Source organism: Drosophila pseudoobscura, chromosome X (genome assembly GCF_009870125.1).
Source record: "Drosophila pseudoobscura strain MV-25-SWS-2005 chromosome X, UCI_Dpse_MV25, whole genome shotgun sequence".
Classification (NCBI taxonomy): Eukaryota; Metazoa; Arthropoda; class Insecta; order Diptera; family Drosophilidae; genus Drosophila; species Drosophila pseudoobscura.
The window spans coordinates 49099382-49121140 of record NC_046683.1 but is presented as its reverse complement, the minus strand read 5'-3'; the positions used below and the strand labels follow the sequence as shown (position 1 = coordinate 49121140).

Below are 21759 nucleotides of genomic sequence, written 5' to 3'. Positions count from 1 at the left end.
AAGGATTGCAGGGCAAACATTAATGGAGGCCACACACAGACACAGGGACACACACACACACACACACACACATAGGACACAAAGGTACAAAAGACACATAGCTACAGATACAGATACAGATACAGATAGAGATACACAGATACAGATACAGATACAAATGCAAACAAACAAATCCAATATGCGGGGCATATAACCAGCAGATTTTTCGTCAAGAATATATGACAAATATTTTATGCGCACATCATAAAACGAACCGCAAAATGGGAAGGGGGGGGGGTGGGTCAGATAAGAAGAGGAGCAGGAGAGGGTAGGGGAGTTTGAGAGGAAGGAGTGCAGCGGAAGGGAGGAGCCTACTCCGCATACTCGTATCTGGCAGATACAAATCGCAGGCCTTGCGACAACAGACAAAAAGAAACAAAATAAAAGACAAGAAAACAAGGAGGAATAAAAGGGAACAAAATAAGAACGAATAAGGGCAGAAATAAGGAGAAATAAGAGCGCCCCTCCCCGCCCCAAATAACAGGCTACTTTCGGGCGGGAACGAAGCTTCTGCTACCCCTTGCCATCGCTTGCGTGTACATCAAACGTACATCAGATAGGAATCAACATCCTTCGAGGCTAGCGTTGGGCCAAAGGCCATTTGAATGGGATGATAGAAGACGATAGGACACGATTGTTTCTATGGCTTCTACAGAGAATTCGGGACGATTCTTTTGCTGAGCACTTGAGTGCTTGGAAGGACTCCCTGGCGTCGTATTATGCCCTTGAACTCCACACAAAACGAGGAAGGGGGTCGCGGAAAAGCAGGGAGCCCCACAGATCGATCGTTGCTTCTGCAGGGCATCGGAGAGCGGAGCTATAAGTCATCATACCCTTTTTAAGGGCCTCCACCGACAAAAAAAACCCAAAAATTGGCGAGGACAACGGCCGAAAGGGACAAGGCAAGACAAAAGGATAACAACAGGAGCTGGGGCAGGAGCTGGGGCAGGAGCTGGGGCAGGAGCTGGGGCAGGAGCTGGGCCAGGAGCAGGAGCAGCAGTTGAGTCGAAAAGGTGCAAATAATGCTGGATGTAAGAAGGGGCCCCAAAAAGTATGCTACACATGTTGACATATCCCCTCTCTTTCTGTCTCTGTCTCTCTCTCTCTGCCTGCGTGTATTTGCCAGTGGTTTATGTGTGTGCGATTGAAGGATCTGTTGTGTTGACGTGAAAATTTGCACGTCTTTTGTTATGCACGCGTGTGAAATGTGTTCTTCGCTGGGATTCTCCGATTCTGTTTCTGATTCCTAAAGCGCACACACACACACACAAGCACGCACGCAGACACACAGGCAAACAGAGAAAGAGAGAGGCCAAATACTGTTCGAAAGAGAGAGCAAAATGCACTGCAACCAAAAACACAAAAAAAAAGGGTTTTGTTTTCTGCTCCTTTTTTTTTTTTTTGCTTTCCGCACACAAACTTTGTGCGGCGGCGGCGGCGGCCTCTTTCTTTTTTAGTTGTTATAATATAACGGGAAAGATATACTACATATATATTTTACTATGTGGTGTGTGTGTGTGTGTGTATTTGAGGTCGAGTTGATTGCTTAAGTAAACGCACTCCGGCGCCCAAGCAAATGCTTTGCTCCTTGCCTTTCCCTGCCTTTCCCTGCTCTTCCTTTTCATTCCATTTCTTTTCGTTCAACTTTTTTGATGGCTGTTCTGTTCGGTTCTGGCCTGGCCTGCCCTGGCCTGGCTTTTTCCCCCATTCATGACTCTTCCTTCCTTCCTTTCTTCAATTATTTACTGAACTTCCCTTTGGCTTTTTTCCCCCCGTTTGCGGGTCAATTTCGTTTTGCGTTTTTCCATACTGATTTTTTTTGCGCTTACATATTTTCATTAATAGACGGCTGTTGTTTTTGTTGTTGTTGTTGTTTGCAAAATATTTTGCCGCCCAACGGATAGATGGCCGACGGGAAGTGTGCGCTTCAACTTTCACTTCCACTTCCACTTTCTCTCGATGCAGTGCAGTGCGTGGGCAAACGCAAAAAGGGTTCATTTGTGTATAAAGGATATAAAGGATAAAGGCTAAAGGATAAGGCTTAAGCTGGAGAGAGAGAGACACCCCATAAAGGCTTGGAAAATTCCCTTCTTTGGTCGACTCACCTGGGGCTTTTTTGGTTGCCGCTTCCGTTCTCGCCGATTCACTCGAGTCAATCTCTCGCGGTCTTCAACATACTTTTGCACACTATTTTTTGGGATATTCGATTGTTTTTCTTCCAGTTTGTGGTTGGTTTCCCGCTCAGACCGAAGAAGGCACTAACATGGGCATACAGTTTCAGGCGGTATTTGAATGGGAACTGGCAGTACGAACACCATTTACGCCATTTCTCAATTAATGGCTTTCACTTATCGAAGCTGCAAAAAAACAAAAAAAACAAATGGAACACAATGGAGATTCAGGATTCAGTTTATCAACAACAACAACAAAATACACCGCCACATGTGTAGAGAAAGAGCGAAAGTCCTGCGTGCGTGTGCGTGTGCGTGTGTGTCCTGCAACTCAAGGAATGCGAAGAAGGAAATGCCAGAAGTGGAAGCAGACCAGAAATCAAAATGCTTCAAATACTTTGCCTCCCATTCAAGTCGGAAAATGTGTGCGCTGTGTGCCACATGTGGCAGCCAGTCCGGGGCCTTTAAATGTCAAAGGTTATGGGTGTTAATAACGCTTTTATTTAAAACGGAAAATCGGACAAAAGAACAAAGCAATGCGAATGCCAAGCAATAAAAAATAAATTAAATGGAAAATGCACAAGGCCCCAACCCCCCCCCCGCACCGCAGCGCACCGCCACCCCCCAGCAGAGCAACCGAAAATCTGTGGAGCAGAAGGCCAGGCCAGGCAGCAGGCAGCAGGCGGAGGAGGAGATGGTTTGCGGAAAGAAGGCGCGAATGTGTCACGGATTTCATTGCTCATTGAATACGCATTCATTTCAGAGGCGGTGGCGGAGGCGGAGGCAGGGGCAGCAGCGGAGGCGGAGGCGGTGGAAGAGCAGTAGAGACAAGAGACTCTGAGAGACGCGCGGCGGCGACACTGCCAGCCATTCAGGCAGCCCATTCGCCTCAATCGAGTCACTCAGTCTGCGTACGTAAGCAGGACGAAGGACATCATACACACACACACACCGACAGAGAGAGAGAAAGAGAGAGTCGCACACATACACCGAGAGAAGGTTATGGCGGGGGGGGCGGGGAGAAGGGGGGATGGTAGGATAGAAGCCACAGAGCCTGCAGAGTCCCGCAAAGGAGAAAATCAAAACTACGCGAAAAATGAGAAATTTCTGAAACTGAAATTTCCACGACTGTATGCGTGCCTTCGCTCTTTAGGCATGTGTGTGTGTGAGTGTGTGTGTGGCGTGTGTGTGTGTGTGCGTGCGTGGATAAGTATGTTTTTTTTTGGTTGTAATTCTTTTGGCAATTGCATTACCTTTCGTGCATTTCTATTGAATTTTACAAAAACATAACCGACACACACACACACACACACATACACAGTCGCAAAAAAGAAGCACACGCACACAAAGAACAAAAAAAAAAAAACGTCCTGGGCCACACACAGTCAAAAAATAATAACAACGCTCTTCCTTTTCTTTTCCTTTGCTTTGCTTTGCCTTTTTTTTTGGGTGCAAAGGAACTCTTTTTGAAAACAGTTTCTTGAATGTTTCGAGTTTTTGGAATCGCTGATATTTTGGTTGTTTTTTTTTGTGTTTTTTTCGATGACGCGCGACGTACGTGGAATTTTCATACGCGTTCAACTGTTGTGCGGTGGAGTCTCCTCCTCGAAGTGGGGCTGCGACTGCGACTGCGAGTGCCAGTGCGAGTCCTGATGGCTGATGGCTGATGCCTGATGCCTGCTGCTGCTGCTGCTGCCTGTGGCGGAACCGCCCTAAAACACAGACGTGAGAATGACTGAGAAAAGTGAAAATTGTTGTACGAAAATTGTGTCCAAAGCACTGGCAAGGCTGAGCTTTTCTTTCCCTCAGAAAATACCAGTATTTTTCGCGCTCTCTTGCTCGCCAGCAAGGACAAAAAGCTCTCAATCAATAAAGCTTTCGCTCTCGCAGACTCCCACCCCCGCCCCAGCAGGGGGGACACCCTTAACCTGCCACCGCACCACAGCACCACCCACTCGCAACCCACCCCCCTTGCAGCACATGCTTACTCTCCCTCCCCCTCCTGTTGAAACGGGAGTCTCATGTCTCATGTTTTTCTGTGGCTTTTCCAGCAAATTAACACCAGGATTTTACGCTTTTCCACATACACTCGCACGCACACCATCGCACACACACACACACACAATCGCAAAAAGGATGGCCGCGAAAAGGGGTCTAGTACCGTGCACACCGTACCGTTAGCGGACGCGACGCCTCGAGGGTTTTCAGTGTCTCTCCTCAAACTCTTTTTCTTCGAAACAAAAAAAAAAACTTTTGCACTGCGATTCGACTTGGAGGATGGATCGAGAGAGGATGCGCTCCACACGTCTGACTTTCAGCGTCGCCACAACATGAATGTCAGGTGTGCGACAGCGAACGTTGGGAATTCCGGCTCCCGACTCGTGCGTGTCTCTCTCTCTCTCTCTGTCTCTGTCTCTCCATCCTCACTCGTGGCCCCCCTTATTAGAGAGACAGAGAGAATCTCTTCGATAAACCGTTGTTTTCCGTTTGACAGTTTGGCGGGGAAATGTCCACTTGCTGGCGGGACTCCACAGAGTTGCAATTTCCGTGACAGCTGCCACGCAGCGAACAGGGTTGCATGCGGGCTCTGAAAGCTCAAGGAGCTTTTCAACCGTTAAACCGTTACATTTAGAAGCCTGGATGATGGTAATCAAAGTGGAGGACTCTCAGGCGACACTTTGGCATCGCTGATGCCAATCAGTGCCATCAATCTGCCAGGAAACTCTCAACCATACGGCCACTTGGGTCAAAGGACAAAGGACAAAGGACCTGCATAAACAGTCTAACGCACAAATGTTGCAGACTCTTGAGGAGGCCCCTGAAAGGCCTCTCAAGGTGCAAATTAGCAGCGCAACATGAGACTCAAGACGATCTCTGGACAACATAATTCCGCATTATGTTTCCGATATGGATATGGATATGGATATGGGGGGAGAGGGAGAGAGTGTAGGTAGGTCTTAGGCTGAACAACAGCTGAAAACGGTTTCGGGAACCCGCAGAAAACCCCAGAAACTTGCCCCATTCATGCGGGCTCACTGAAGGAATGCCCCGTGCCGCCGGCCAAGGTGCAAACTGCAACCTTGCCACATACGCGCAGTGGCGGGGGGTACATTCAGGTACGCTGCTTTCCACGTTTTGTGGCACAGATGCTGCAGTGAGAGAGGGTAGTTTTGTCGGCATGATTTAACATAATTTCACTCCGAAACGCAACACCCTTTGCCGGGCGCCGAGTCGTGGATGGAAGGAGAGGAGAGGACATCTCCTCAAATCGTTATATGGCTCTTTTGACGCTTTAAATTAATTCACACCGCACACGCACAGCGAGCACAGTGCACCCTCTACCATTCCTCTGGTGCACCCTCGCATACGAGTATATCCTTCCCGGCGTATCCTGTTTGCCTATACATTTTTTTTTGTGCCGTGCTGTCATGCATTCGCGTTTGATTAAACAGTTTTTTAAGGGCATTTCCGCTGAGAACGGGGCATCATTAGTTGCTTAAGTTTAGGGTTGCAATTTTGGTCCATCGCATCCCGCGCCCACACCCGCACCCGCACCCCCATCCAATCCATTCCCACCCCCATGTATGCACCCCCTGGCAGGACGCACCCCTAGACAGAGTCCTTTTCCATGCCCACAACGACTACCACTACCACTACCACTACTGTGATGATTATTTGTGTACTTAGGCGCAAGTTGCATCTGTCCAACAATGCCACTGCCACTGCCACTGCCACTTCCCGAATATCCACCTCCTGCTATCCACACATCGATATCCGTTCTCCCAGTGCTTGCATGTTTTGGTATTTGTTTTTGGGTACGAAAACGCTGAAAAACCCAGAGATCGATGGGCCATGTCAATGGCCTTTAATGGCATTTCATTTACGGTACTGCAGCGTTATTTCGAAACGAGAAATCATCCTCTCGGCCCTCGTCATCATCATTATTGGACATGAAATACTAGAGGTTTTTAAGTGGTGTTTGTGCAACCTCCACTCCACTCCACTCCACACACACACACACACACACACATTGATGGATGGATGGTTGAAAGGTTGAATGCTTGTGGGGGTGGTACTTTCCCCACAATTATAAAACGATTATCCAACCCTGATCGGGGGTTTGTCAAAAACCAAAAGAATACAAGTTTGTGCTTTCAGTTCTCTGTTGTAGAGGAGAGGATAGTGGAATACAGACCAGAGATCAAAGTTGATGTCCAAGAAAATGGAAAAGTGAGGCCTGCACGGTGGTCTGCAGGCCAATGTCGAGGGGCACCACCAGCCACGATGGATGATTGGCTCAACAAAAGGTAGAATCTTACGTCTCGATCGATGGATTACTGGCCTTCTAGCCCCAAGAATATATGCATATATTTTCAATGGTAAAAAGAGTACATTCCTTGCCACTCAATGGTACAGCAGTGCACCCAAATCCTTATAAAAGATATATCGATGGCTCGAATTATGGACTCTATGGAAGTTCCTTTAGTGTTAAGTTTGCCCGAAGAATAAAAGTATTTTTGTTCAGTTTTCTTTATTTTTATTCAAAAATATTTATGCTTTTCAATTTTTATAGATTTTTAATAGAAGTTTTTATAAAAATATATATATATAGTATATAATCTAATGGGGGGTTTTTTTTCGGGGGGTATGTAAATACATATGTATATAGGGGTTTCTATAATATTACGTATATCAAAAAAATATTTCTTTTGTATTTTCTTTCTTATTGTTGAATGCACAATCGAGCGAGCAGACAAGTACGAAAAAAAAAAAAGAAAAACTTCATTTGTTGTAAACTTTAGGCTTAGCTTCTTAATATTTTAGTATCACAAAAATCGTCAATCGTCAACCATTTTAGATATGAGATTATCCACTGATATATGTAGATCGTATATAGAGTGTATAGACTTTAAGACTTTAAGACGTATCCTAGCTTAAGATCTACTTTTGAGCGAAAGTTTCCCATTGTTTCGTTGTACTCTGGTGTGTGTGTGTGTGTGTTTGGTTACAACCGATTTATACATTTAAATTATACATTTTTTGAAGGAACAATAATGCTGTGATATTGCTCTCCCTCTCTCTGTCCGTCTGTCGCTATGTGACTAGGTTTTAGTAAGTAATTAAGTACACAACCGCTGGTTCTACGGGATACCCTGCCCTGCGACAAAGGGCGTCCTATGTTCTATAGCTAGATGTTGTACTGTTTTCAATACTTTGACTGGTAGTGAGACGCTGGTCCGTAATGTCCATAAACTAAAACTAAAACTAAAACTAAAGTTAAACTAAAACTAAAACTAAGGTTAGGGTGGTGGGTGGTGGGTGGTGGAATGGCTATGAAGAATTGAAGGGGGAGGCCCACAGATACAGAGGGGCTCTCCCCGGCTTACGATTCTATCTATGACAAAAAAAAAATGACTAGAGTTCACACTCGACTTTTTGGTTTTAGCAACACTGGTCTTCGTTGACCAACACTGGCCTCTGCCACTACTAAACTAAGGATGTTTTTTGGTTTTTGCTTTGGTTTTTTGCCTTTCGAACCTAAAAACTATTACTGCACAATTTTCGCCTGAATTTGTTTGGGTTTAAATTTAAGAAGAAAAAAAATACCTAGCGATAATCTAGAGTACTTTATGTAGAACTAAAGCTGTAGCCGAAATTGAAGAAATATATGTATATGTATATCTTTTATCATGTACAAAACTTAGAGAAAAACCTATGACTAGATGATGACTAGACATGACTAGTGGGAATGCAAGAAAAACTAATGACTAAAAGGACATGAAGAAGGTGTTTCGAGGTTTTGAAAGGTCTGCGGAATGATATGTGGGTATGATATAGAAGGAATAGAGTGGGAATGATTAATGAAAGATGAGAATAGAGGAAGAAGATGGAATGTAGAGGTAGGAGGGATGAGTAGAGAATGTTGATAGGCAACCCCGAATGTTTACACATTAGGATTGTTCAGATTAAAGATTGAATGAAGAGTGAAAGCAGTGAAAGAGGTGAAAGATTGGTGTTAATCTATGATCTATGAGGAAGAAGTAGTTGATGAAAGATAGAAGTGGAAGGTCGATGTACAACCATGAAAAAGGTTCGATGATGGTGTAGGAATGAAGAGAGAGAAGATGTAATACGAATGATGCTTAGGAATGATGTATGAGGAATTTTTAGATGACAATAGATGGTTGGGTGGATGTATGAGGAAATTATTAGAGAATAAAGTACGGATGTGTTGACTAGAAGAGTGTTCTGATCCTAAATGACTAGATATCCTACGAGTATCTATGCCTAACGACTAGAGGGAAATGGTAATGGAAATGCCTGCTACCTGGTACGAGGTACTGCGGAAGGGAGCGAGCCCTCCCGCACACGAGATCATATTGAAGCTGACTAGTGCCACTCACTATTCTTTGGCTAAACACTGACTAAGCACTGACTACGGACTAGGGACAAAGGAAGTTCGAAGGAGACTCTGACTAGAATTGAACTCATTTCGTGGAATGGAAACCAAATCGATAACTAAACATAAACATTACGACTAACTAGTGTGTAACTAAGTGATCAAATGGAGGCAAGAGTTGTTTTCCCCGTGTAAAACTAAATTCTTTGGTTTGTTTCAGCTGCAGACCCGCCCCCTCTGTGGCAGGGCGGGGATAATTAATGGCTAATAACTAAAACTTAAACTATAACTAAAACTTAAGTAAAACTCAACCTCAAAACTCACTCTCGTGCACTCTCGGGGACTCTCTCTCTCCCTCTTTAGTGCGCCATCGTGGTGTGCTGGATGACGGAGGCGCAGTTCCTTAGATTCGTGAGGGCCGCCGCCGCAATGCTCTCCTCCTCCGTGAGGCCGTGCTCCACGATCTGCAGGCGGCCATAGCCCGCCGAGGAGGCCGAGGAGCTGCTGTCGGACATGTAGTCGGCATCGTAGTCGACCTCGTAGTGGCTGCTGGTGGTGCTCCTGGCGGCTGTGGCGGTGGCTCTGGCGCCGCTGGTGGTGGGGGCCACCACGTACACGCCCTCATCCTCGTGCGTCGAGTGCGAGTGCGTGCTGCTGGCGGAGGAGGAGGAGGCCACACTGGAGGAGGAAGCTCCGCTGTACGGCGTGGCCTTGAACACCGCCCTGATGGTGGTCCGCGGCATCTCCTTGGCGGACTCTGCTGCTGCTGCCGCTCCCTTCTTGGCGTGCGTGAGCTGATGCTTCCTGAGATACGCCGCACGCTTGAACTTCTTGCCGCAATCGGAGCAATCAAAGCCGCCGCCAGTGGCAGTCTCCTCAGTTACAACAGCCTTCTTGATGGCGCCTCCTTTCGCTGCTGCCGCCGATGCCGATGCAGATGCCGATGCGGCTGGCTGCTGGTTCTCCTTCTTCACGCCCGCCGCCTCCTTCTTGGGCTTGTGCCACCGCCGATGCGAGGCCAGATTCGCGGGGCAATTGAACTGCTTGCCACACTCGGGGCAGCGGTACTCCAGCAGCACAATGCAGGCACACCGATGCCGCGCCAGCCCGAAGGCGTCCTCGAACTTGATGCGACACAAGCGGCAGACATAGTCCCCGATGACATTCTTGATGGCCGCCAGCTCTGCCTTCGTCTCCTCGGTGATCTCCACGATGTTGTACTTGGGATCAATGTCCCCGTTGCTGTACTGCATCGTCCCGTCGGTGATGTCCTCCAGGGGTCGAATGATGGTACCCGAAACGGGGGACGATGTCTCTTCATCGAATTTCAGCTTCCGCGTGGCCTTGTTCCGCGACGAGGACTTGCCCGATGTCGATGCTTTGGTGGTTCTGGGCGCCGTGTCCGAGACTTTGATGGGTTTGGCAGGTGTGGCCTCCACGAGGGCCCCCGCCCTGCTCGTTGAGGGCAGCTCCTCCTCTTCGTCGATGTTTTTTCTGGGAAGCTTTGCGGCATGTTGGCCATCATCCTCTGTGGCGCTCAATTTACGCTTCAACAGCGGACCAGGACTCTGCGGTGGGGTGATGGTGGTCTGCTCCTCCATCTCCCGCTGCTGCTCCCTTGGCACCTCCTTTGCCACGGCCTCGCTGCTGTAAACCTCAGCAAATGCGGTGGCCATCGGAACATCCGTTCCGTCGCTAATTGGATGCAGCACCTCCTCCTGCAGCGCCTCCTCGTGCAGCTCCATTGTGGGTGTTGGCGGCTTCACCGAGAGATCCAGCGGAATTTCACACTTGCTTTTCAGATTCAGATAGCGACTGCGGTACTTCGGGGGCAGCGAGGCCACTGTGGTGAGCAGCCCCAGACCGTGGGGCATGCCCTTGTGCTGCAGCTGGATGCCAATACTATGCGGGTGGCAGAGTGTCGATGTCTGTGTCTGCTGTGGCAGCAGTGTCTGTATCTGTGTCTGTGTCTGCGTGGCCATTGCACTGAGAGTCGCCACCGCCGCGTGTCAAACGAAATGATGGGGCAACAAATCTTAAACGCGTCGCACCTTTAAAAACGCAAACGTGAACGTAACTTAACGTAACGTAACGTGGATTGAAGAATGATTGAACGTGGAGAACGGTGAATGATTGAACGTGGTGAACGGTGAATGATTGAACGTGGAGAACGATGAATGATGGAATGATTGAACGGGAAACTTTTTTGAAAACTAAGCACAAACAAAAAAAACTTAACAACAGAACAAGAAACTGAGGCGCAAAACTGAGGCTGAGGCAAAGCTCCTTTTGGGCGAAGAACGGTCGGTGTCCTGTTCTCCTGGCTGTCGTTCCGCTCAACGTCTCTGCTGCGAATGAATGAGAGCGGTGCCCCGCACGGCTATTTATGTCAAAGGAAAGCGAAACCGAAAGGGAAATCATTCCGGCGACGGCGGCAGCGGCGGCAGGCGTTGCGTCGCTCTTTCATCCCCCAACAGCCGCCCCGACGCGACGTTCGATGTCCTTTTTAGCCCTTGCACAGAGCGGAGCAGAGCGGAGGTCCTTGGCGGGCAGAGACGCTAGCAGAGCGGCAAGGCGGCAGCGGCAGCGGCGCTAGCAGAGAGACGAGACCTTTGCCGGCAGCCGCAAAAGCCGGAATCTTTTGTTAGCAATCACACACACACACACACACACCAGCACAAGCACACGCATTAGTCACCCTTTTTTCCACAAAATGCAGACAGAGGAGGCCACTGCTAAGGGGAAAGTCCTGCCGGCAGTGAAAGTCCTGTGCAGGAAAGGTACATTCCGGAGAAGGTAAGGCCCCCAAAATGGGCAAGGAGAGATCATACCTTTCTAGAGGGACCTCCACCCTTCCCTTGATCTGCCCTGATCCTCCACGCACTGCACGCTTCCTTCCCTTTCCCTCCCTCTCCAAAGGACAATGCACTCGCAGAAATCAATGCCATGCAAATGGCATGTGGCATGTGGCATGTGGCAGCAGCTGTTTTTCCCTTTGCCACGCACCACGAAAATGCCCAGCAAAGGATGATGGCACCTTCTTTCAGTGTTTGTGCAAATATTTCAAAGGAAATTCGATCGCCCAAAACAATGATGATCTTTTTCCTCTTGCTTTTCCGCTTTCTGCCGCAAAAACAGCTGACGCCGCACCATGAAAACTCCCCTCCCCCCTCCCCCTCATAGACCCCGTGTTAATTGTGCGTGCAACCGATTGATACCTCTAGCGTTTTGAGCGTGCAACCAAATGAATGAGCCGGTCCAAAACCTTCCTCTCGGGGGATCCTTCCGCTGCTTTGTTTGCTTACCGAGCGAAAAAACAGCTGTTGCAGCAGGGAACGGAGGACGGGGAATGGAAGGACGAAATCAGTGTACTCCAAGTGCAAAAAGGTATCTAAAGGTGAAATGTATCTACATATGTGTCTGCAAAAAGGTTTTGAAAGGTTAAAGGTCTTTTCATTCATTAAATTTCTTCAAGTGTAAAGTGTAAAAGAGATGCAATGGCACATTCATTGGAGTTTCTTTAAGTGTACACGTTCTTAATGGATTTATCGGGGTTTCGTATGCCTCTCCCAGTGGAAACCGAAGTTTATTCAATCCGATTTCTCCAAGTGTATCTTTAGGCGCCGCATTTCTGAGGGATCTACAATCATCTGATTTCTCTGCGTGTATGTAGCTGCATTTATCAGCGCTCTCTCTCTCTGTCTGTCTCTTTCTCTCTCGCCCCTTGCCACAGACGGTGTTGCCTCCTGCCCCAGACCCTGGTGGCGGCTGAGGCTAAGGCTAAGCTCGTTGTCAAGTTTGCTTTTGGTGGGGTAGGTACACCATGCGGCGTGTGGCATACAACAACAGACACAGCACAACATTGCTTTCGACGAAAGTTCACCACCAAAGCAACAGCAGCACAAAAAACTTCAGCATAAACAATCGCTACGTATCTGTGTGCGGAGTATCTGTGCATCTGTGTAGCGAGTATCTGTATCTGTATGCCTGCCCTGTGCTTTGCCATTAAACATAATCGAAATGCGACGCCGTTGCGACGCCACATCGTCCTGTGGCAGTGGTTGCCATGAAAGGGAATGCACTTTCGATTCCCCCCGTTAAGGGCTCATTGAAAATATGGCATATTATTCTCGTATGTTGGAGGAACAGAACGAACGAGCGAACGAACGATTCGACGCCATTGTTCTTACGGTAGGCACGTGCAACATGGCAACGCGCCACCCCAAAACGGGCAGAGAGAGAGAGCAGTCTCGTGTCCAAAGAGTATTCCCAGAGCGATCCCAATCGCAGCAGGGCCCTGCAGGGGGTGGCTCTGCTGCTCTGCTGCTCTGTGCCTCTTCTCAATCAATCTGTGTTGTGTTTGCCATGCAGCTTAGAATTACAAATAGAATCCATATCCCGAACCGAACCGAACCAAACCGAACCGACCCGACCCGACCCCCGCCCGAACTTCAGTCGAAAGCTAAAGCCATAGAATCCTTGGGAAGTCGATTGGGTCTGGGTCTGGGACTGGGTCTGGGCCTGGGACTGAGACTCGTCTCAGAAGTGCGCCAGCCACGCGAGCATTGTCCTTCCTGCCGCCTGAAAGATACATAGATCTGGGACGCTGCAAATTCCAACCCCATGTTCGATGAAGGGCCACCCTCCTGGCAGAAAGTCCTGCCAGAAAGTCCTCCTTTAGACCGCTCAGCCCCGACTGCTGCTCTGCTTTATTTTGTCATCAATAAAGTGAGAGAAAAGTGAGTCCCAAAATGAAGCAATCAAAGGGGGAAATCCTCCGCTTGTGAAGCTTGTGATTAATCCCCGCGTTCTGGTGTCGTCTGTCTATCAAAAGAAAGAAGATTATCCAGAAATTGAATAAGGCTCAAGGGAAAGTCTTAAGTCCTCTACATAAACACATACATCTCTCCCTCTTCCTCTCTCTATCTCTATCTCTATCTCTGAGTGTCTGAATGATCGCTTCATTGGCGGCGATTTACACAATTTTGGAAATGATCCTCATTTGTCAAGATTTCATTGAGAGAAACTTCCTTCTAGGAGGCTTATGGGATCTTTGGTAATGTTTCAGAAGGTGATTTATATCCTTTGAGATGGCAACGATCTTCTATCCCCAAATAGATAAAAGAACCCACTCAGATCTAGACAGTTCCGGGTGCAGTCCAATGTCCCAGGGTAGCACAGGGGATCATCTCCTGCAAATCGGTTGTAGGGGTTTTATTCTTTGATCAAACCCGGCTTCAATATCATAGGACTATCTCTTTATTCCGTCAAATGTGGTGTCATGTGACTTACCTTTATTTTGGCTAAATATTTGAGCCTTTGGAAGTCATCAAACAAAATCCCACGAAGGAACTAAAGATCATTCCTTTTGGTAGGCCTTTGGGAAAGGCATAGACCACAGACCACAGAATTTTCGGGTACGATCCCCCATTTCTAGAAATATAATTAAAGATATGTAATTAATTTCTGTTTGATGTTTGTCAGGGGCCGCCCCCGTTTCTCTTTGTGTAGTCTGATAATCTCCTGGCTGATTGCTCTGATTTCTGCGCTCCAAGGCGTACTTGGCACAAATTTGCACTCAAAAACACCAACGACAACCCGGACAACCCATGGAGAGAGATGATGCCGCCCAAACTCCTGTTGCTGCCGCCTCCTGCCGCCTCCTGCCGCCTCCTGCCGCCTCCTGCCACCTCCTGCTGCTCTTTAGCTACGCATTTTGTTTGTTGTTTGTATCGCCCCAATGCCTAACCCTTAAGTGCATCTTTTTATGGTAATTTTCAAGTGCAATTCCCATCCCATTGCCACCATCCAGCGCCCCACTCCTCCGCCTTTCTCTGTCTGTCTGTTGCTTCTGGAGCCTTCTGTCGTCCTGGCGGAGTCCTGGCCCCTCTCGCCTCCTCCTGTGGCAATAATTAATGTTCGAAAATGCATCGTTTATGCGGCATAATGCATTCGTTGCATCCATTTCTGTGTGTCGTCTCAAAAGCCTCTTTTGAGTCGCGTGCAACAGCACTTGCTGCTTGGGCAGCTCCTCGAGAGGATGCACTCAACTTGTGGCACATGTTGCCTGTGTGTCCCGTGTCCCGTGCGCCGTGCCCCATTGTCGAAGGAAGGGTTGTTGCTGGCTGCCTTTTTGGGGGTTACAGTGCCCCGAAGGGATCTCCATCAGCCACTGAGCTGTAATTAAATTTTTCGCTTTCATAATTTCATGCAATTTCTGGCTCTGGTTTCTGGGCTTCCAGAGGCGTGAATTATATTTTAATTGGGATTCGGGCGATTCCTGCCATAAGGAAGAGATTATGCCACCCCCACCCCCCCGCAGAGAGTGGCACAAATTATTCGATTCTTCTAGAACCAAAAACGCAGCAGGAAAATCCCCGAAAAGCTTAGGGATCCCCACCGAAGCAAAAACAAATAACAGTCGAAAAAGCGAGGAAAAGTGGGGGGAAAATTAGATGCATTCAGGGGATACATAATTATAGATGTGTTCCGCTCGAGTCAAGGCGAAATTATGCAGCATGCAGCGTGCAGCGCCGCAGGGGCACACAAATCACTCACTCACACATGCAGCAGAATCGTGGCAAAGGAGAGGCAGGGGGGGGCAGGACGCACGAAGGCAAAAAGCAGCAAGGAAATAAAATATAGTAAAGGCATAAAGGAACAGCACAAAAAACAATCACAATTCACAATTCTGTCGGGTGTCGAAGTGCTTCGGGCACGCGACCGGCGACCAACGCTCATTTGTTGTTGCGCCTGCTAATGTCCTTGCCGCTCCGTGGCACGGGCACGGGCACAAACCCCGCTGCTGCCTGCCTCATACAGCGGCATGTGCGGCAGGGAAATCACAATGCAATGCAACCAACCACCCGAATCTCGGGCCCAGTCCCAGTGCGAACCCCAGCATGGAAATCGTGGCCTGGCCGCAGCGCAATCGAAGCTGAAAATTCAGCCAGGTGCATTTTCAAACACCAAAAACCCAACAGAACACACGAGCCACCACATACGAGTGCTTGCAGCAGCAGCGGCGGCAGCACCAATCGAAGGGTGCACAAGGGGCACAGACAGGCAGACAGGCAGTGAGGCATGACTATAAGGGAAGGGACTTGCAGGAAGCAGACATCACGGCAAAGATTTCGTTGGACTGTCGTTGTTTTCTTATTGGCAAGTGAAAATCATTCACCTGGGGATGCCTTTCAGTAGGTGGACTTCTTCCCTTTGAAGAACTTCTTCATTTCATTCCTCTGCTTTCCCATATCTGCCTCTGTAGCCAGTCACCACTGTAGCTAGTGGCCATAAAGCAGAGCTCAAGCGTAGCGCGATTTCTAGCCTGCACTGCGTTGCGGGGTTTCGGGCGGTCGGGCGGTCGGGCGGCTCAGCTCTGAGGTCTCTAAGGCTGTTGCTGATTTCAATAGGGGGGTTTTTTAAATAAAAATACTCGCGCGTCACTCGGCGCTTTAGGGGTGGCACTGCACCGCACAGGAGGAGAGCTCTGCTCTGCTCTGCTCAGCTATGCCCGGGTCTGGGTCCGGGTCCGGGTCCGTTCTAAGCCTCGTACTCGAATATCCGCCGCCGCCGCCGCATGTCAGTCACAGTGCCGTGAATGCCCATAGGGAGGGTTCGGAGCCAGGAGCCAGGAGCCAGAGTGGGGAGTGGGGAGGGGGGAGGGGGGAGGCGAATATAAAATATTACATTTTTACCCCCTTATCTGACGGACAATGCGATATATAAAATTCCAATTGGACGCGTTCACCGCAAAAAGCGAGGCAGAAGGAAAAGGGAGAGAAATACGAGTATTCTCCCTTCGTTTGCCAAGATCCTGTGCACAGGATTCCCCTTCAGTGGTGCTGCTGTGTGAAAATTGCACGACTTGCGCTTCTGCTTTTGACAATGGGCCTCACAGAGCATTAACTAGTTTCCGTTGCAATTCCGAATCCAGCGATTCTACCCGTCGCCGCTTAATGAGGAACTTCATTACAAAAGCAACCCCATTCGACGGGGCTCTGGCACTGCCGCCTGCCTCCTGCCCCCTGCCCCCTGCCCATGCCTCTTCGTTTCCTGTTTGGTTTGTTTCAATTAAATCGCATGTGCGATCCACGGAACAGAGCACAGGACACATTGCAGGGCAGGGCAGGGCAGGGCAGGGCACACGGCCATGGCTCATCTGTTACTTAATCATGGCATTGCCATGGATACCATACCTTTTGCAGCGAGGGTGTCCCCGTCTCCGTCCTGTCGTACTGCCCCACGCGACCTTTGAGCAGGCACTGATATTTATTGCCATTCGATGGCACAGATGGCTAGCCTTCGTGGGACTTCGGTTTGCGCTGGTATTCCACCAGGTCTCACATCAGAGTAGATGTGGAATTAAATTGATTGTCGACTGATATTATACCAGAAGTACGGAAAATTTTATATGATTTTCTATAATAATTGATGGAACAGCAGCCTTCATTGGTCTTTATAGGTTTTGGGAATGTATAATCCATTTAGAAATATATTCCTATAAGCGTACATTTACTCTGTTCCTTCGATCGCTTACGCATGCCAAAACCCCAAGAATTCCAGATCATTTTTTGGCTTTGCCTTCGGGGAACTGCCCACAAAAATATTTATCAGTCGTAAACAGAATTTTTTGCAGTCTTTGCTTTGTTTTTTTGGGGACTTTCACTGCGAGACGATGGACCGACAGACAGGCGATTAAATCATGCCAGAGTCGTCGTCTTAGGGTTGAGTGTTTTTCAGGAAATTTTCCGATTTTGCACTAATTTTCAACGAAGATTTCGACAATATGAAAATAGAATAGGATTCCATTGGAAGGAGGTATATTAAGGATATATTTTACACAGAATATAGTGGAGGTTAAATGATTATAAGTGGTATAAGAATAGGCAAGCAAAGGGGGTGTCTTTCGGAGTCTCATTGTGGACTTTCTCTAGTAGTACAGATAATCGTAGCCGGGATAATCTGCTCCCCCCAGAGTGGCATTGCTCCAGCCAAACTGATACCGTATAAGGGCATCCACATCCTGGACAGCCACGCCTCGGGTCTGCAGCTTCTGGATAAACAGTTTTCCCGGTGGAGAGCCAGTCACGCGCTCGTAGGCAGGCAGCAGGGCCACCAGACGCCGCCAGAGCTCCGCCAGAGCGGGACTCGACTGTGTGGCACTGGGCTCCAGCAGGGAACGGATGAGCTCCAGCGGATAGATCTGGAAGAACTCCAGCTCGAAGCCGCGGATGCCGTTCACCAACTGCGAGGCCTGCGGATACTTGTTGATCACCTTGATCTCCAGCTCCAAGTCCTCGAAGATCTTCAGGGAGCTGCCCGAGAGAATCAGCTGCTGGGAGAGCCACTGCAGCAGTTGCCGCACCTCGGGCTGCGCCGCCAACTGGCGACTGAGGCGGTAGGCCTGCAGGGAGTTGATGTCCCTGACGACACCCTGGAACTCCTCGTCGTTGAGGATGTAGGCCTGCACGAGTTTCTCGATCTGCTTCCTGGGTATCTGCCGGAAGATGCTACGCAGCTCTAGGGCCAGAGTGCTGGGCGGTGGCCCGGGTCTGGGCGCAGCAGCGGCAGCTCGAATGGGAGCCAGCTGTGCGGAGTAGGTGACTGCCACCAGGCAGCAGAGTCCAACGAGTGTCCAAGCGGCAGGGATCTGCATTGTGATGTATCTGTCTTCGGTGACTAGATGGATGCTGTTCGGGCCGGCTGCTTTTATAGCCACAGATCTGCCCGCTTATCTGGGTAGCCTCTTATCAGACACACTCGGTAAAAACAGTAAACATCCGACGCTTTACATAGTCGGACGTGGTAATAGAAAAAGGTAGTGTGTCAAGATAAAGGTAGGGCTATTTACGACCCTTAGTCATGATTGTCTCACGGCTAAATATGGATTTAGTGGAGAGGTCTGGTAGCAGAGGAGCAATCGAAGCGCCCGCCACAGATAATAATTCAAAGATACTGCAATTAGAGTGCATTTTGAAGCTGGAAATTCTCCCAGTTTCCCAATTCACACAGACAGATATCTCCCACTAGAGCTCTCCACGGGAACAAGTGCACGGCTGTCCGCGATTGCTGGGAGAAAGTGTTGGAGAAAGCAATCATTAGAAACGACAGATGTCTGTTGTAAATTAGTTACTCCCCGTACCTTTCACTCGATCGCATATCCGTTCCACCGACATTAGTTCCACTCGAAGAGACTTGCCCACGTTCTACTCGTTTGGTACATGGCATGCCCATGGACACACACGCAGATGCAGGACACAGGACACAGGACATAATTAGGATACACCTCCGCCTCCCGCTGCCGCTGCCGCTGTCGCTGCTGCGAAACAAAAGAAACATAGAAATATTCCAATTGAGCACGAAACCAAAGAGATTTGCTATATAATTTCCAAAAATGTTGTAAACTGAAGAAAGAGTCTGGAAAATTGGAACTTTCGACAGGGATGCAGGGGATGCAGAGGGGATGCAGCCACCCCATTAAAATGGGAGGAGAAGGGGAGGGCGCAAATGTTGATTTTTTGGTTTGGACCAGAGACCAGACCCAGGGGTTGATTGTGTGCTTCGATTGGGTTTTAGGGCAAAAGTAAAAGCATTCTGATCGACAGGGTACAGGGTACAGGGGAAAGGGCCAAGGGGAGGTTGGGTTGCAGCTGCCGCACTCTCACACACGCAGACGCCGACAGACGGACACACAGACACAGGGGAATGGGGGAAGGGGGAGGGGACGGGGAAGGATACCCGCTTTCGGTGCTTCAGGGATAAATCATGTGTAAAGGTATTTTGATTTTTGTGATTTTTGTGCGGCGCATTCGCAAAGAGCATTCGCGGCAGCTGCTGGACTGCACGAGTGCATCAGAATTCGAATCGCAGTCCTGCTGCTGGCCGGAAAAACCACTGTGGAAAGCCGGGGGGGAAAGGCCCGTGTCCCCGCGCCGCTTGCGACAGAATGTTGCCATGCAACTGCCACACAAACAAGCAACGGCTTGGGGCACGAGTGTTTTCTTTTGTTTTTTTTTTGTTTTTTAATTGATTTGGCACAGGCTTCAATTTAACGCTTGGCTGCCACTTCCTCTCCGGGAAGTCCTTTTTTTGCATACGATTGTCCTGCACGTGTCCTTCGCTCCGTTGGGGTTTTTTTTAAGTTTTCCACAACTATAATTTTCAATAATTTCTGTACGTGCACTTCCTGCCGTACGAGGACATGCCAATGAGTCAGAGAACAGTCGAAACAGAACAGAACCCATCCTCCCAGCTACAGGTACATTTGTCCTGGGCCACAGCCTTCCCCCTTTTCGTGGCACGCGTCGGGAGAACCCCTTCGGAGACACAAGAACTGACGAGACACACAAAGGAGGAAGGCGGGCGAGAACCTCAAACCCAAGAAGGCACAAAGAACAGAACCCTCGCGCCGCCAAGAAGTCAGTGCATTTTTAGGGGTTGCTCGATAGTTTGCTGCTAGCTGCTGCCGTCGAGGGTTGAGGGTTGTGTGGCATTCCTTGAAAGAGGCAGCGCAGAGGGCATGGCAGGCATTCCTTTGCCGGAAGGAAGGAAAGCAAAGCAACACGTTCAAGACATTGTTGAGTCATCATCGTGCCATCCCCCTCCCTCCGCCTTGTGTGTGCTGGCATTTACATGCCTCGCAGGACCCTCGCAAGACCCTCGCAAGACCCTCGCAAGAGGCGCCTTGTCGCTGTCCTTTTAGGGAACCCTCCATTCATACAGCCATCCATCCATTCATTCGTCACTTAATTGAGTTTGCGGCAAGAAGGGGCAAGCCAAGAAGAAAACCAGAGAAAATGAGACCATAAAAGAGGCAATTCCTTTGGCTGCAAAAGTGGTGCCAATTGTAGGTTTCACTTTAGGATACAAATTGAAACGCCCCTCAGTCGGCGACGACTTATTACCCTCGTCTCCTCCTCCTCCGTTCCCCTGCCCCTGCCCCTCACCGACACCGACACCGTCACCGTCACCGACACCGTCTTAGGGGGAATCCTCTGTTCGTGGTCTGGTTCCTTTCTCGAGGGGAAACCGCTTCGTATTCGTTCCGTTCCCCTTTCGCAGGGGGGGGGGGGGGGAAGAAGCCATTAAATTGATTATAAGACATCGTCGTTGAAATGTGTGTAAACCGTTCCTGCCAGACATCATGTCGCCCAGGGAAGTCCTTTCTGTCTCCCCCCTCTCTCTATCTCTCTCTCTCTCTGTGCTTCTCTTTTGGTTTTGTGTTTTTAGTGGAAGGCGTGGCAGGATTGAATTGAAGTCGAAGCTGAGGAATGCAACTAATTAGATGGGTGAGCCGTTTAGATGCCCAGGAAGAACGCAATGAAGCATTTGAGAAGCCAATGAGGCGGCCGTTGAATAGTTAATGGGGGAAGGACTTCAAAAGGTTAATGGACGGGAATGAATCAATGTTGTTCCTCTGGAAAGGAAGAAGGTGTGTCAGATCTTTGAGTGGAGGATTGATGCATAGAGGCGTGGCAGAGTTGGTTTCAGGAGCTATGATCCTTAAAAGGAGGCTAGTTGTGCAGAAACAGAAACACTCTTTTTCTTTCCCTTATCTTTTGTCCATAATTCGAATAAGAGTACACATTTGGCACACGCCCACTCCCACGCATACTCACTTATTTTGCTCAGCTTCGGGAGAGAGAGGGAGATCACATCTCTATTTGAGTGACATTCGGAAGGAGAGCGACGAAGATAAGCAGCGTTTGCTCGTTCCTTTTTGCTTCTCTTCTTCTCGCATTCTTTCACACGCGCACACACACACACACATGCCGGTGAAACAATCAAATGAAAACATTCGAGACACAACGGAATGGCTTATTGCACAAAAAATAAAACAAATACATAAATACATTAATGTATGTACATAATATGTTTGCTTGTTCCACTGCATTTGCACATTTTAGCGCACACGATCAGCATCTGCTTAATCACGCCACTTTTTCACTCTATTCTGCACTATAAACACTAAAAATTAAACTTTTTTGTTGTGTTTTCAATCCCTAACTTACAATACACTACACTGCACTGCTGCGCGACAAATTTTCATAATTTTCCCGCATTTCACGGCCCGAAACAACAAAACAACGCCAGTTTGATTTCCGAATAAACGATTTGCGCTTAGAATGAAGAGCGGGGGGGAACTGT

The 21759-nt window shown here is 48.7% G+C and overlaps 2 protein-coding genes and 1 long non-coding RNA gene across 6 annotated transcripts; all 3 read right to left on the bottom strand.

The window, feature by feature from the left end:
• Window positions 1-2259: 2259 nt before the first annotated feature.
• LOC26532539 (uncharacterized) lies at window positions 2260-21430 on the bottom strand. 4 transcript variants are annotated; one of them, XR_004470073.1, is made up of 3 exons: window positions 21231-21430; window positions 13903-14043; window positions 2260-2396 (listed from the first exon to the last, which is right to left on the bottom strand). It is a non-coding gene; the product is annotated as an uncharacterized lncRNA (long non-coding RNA). The 4 variants fall into 4 exon arrangements; XR_004470072.1 differs by lacking the exon at window positions 21231-21430 and adding an exon at window positions 18755-18940; XR_004470074.1 differs by lacking the exons at window positions 13903-14043; window positions 21231-21430 and adding an exon at window positions 4386-4569.
• nerfin-1 (nervous fingers 1) lies at window positions 6851-11004 on the bottom strand. The gene has a single exon (XM_001353640.3). It carries the CDS (start codon window positions 10590-10592, stop codon window positions 8970-8972), a length of 1623 nt encoding a protein of 540 aa, XP_001353676.2. The 5' UTR covers window positions 10593-11004; the 3' UTR covers window positions 6851-8969.
• mat (materazzi) lies at window positions 17406-18306 on the bottom strand. The gene has a single exon (XM_001353639.4). It carries the CDS (start codon window positions 18266-18268, stop codon window positions 17543-17545), a length of 726 nt encoding a protein of 241 aa, XP_001353675.2. The 5' UTR covers window positions 18269-18306; the 3' UTR covers window positions 17406-17542.
• Window positions 21431-21759: the final 329 nt, after the last annotated feature.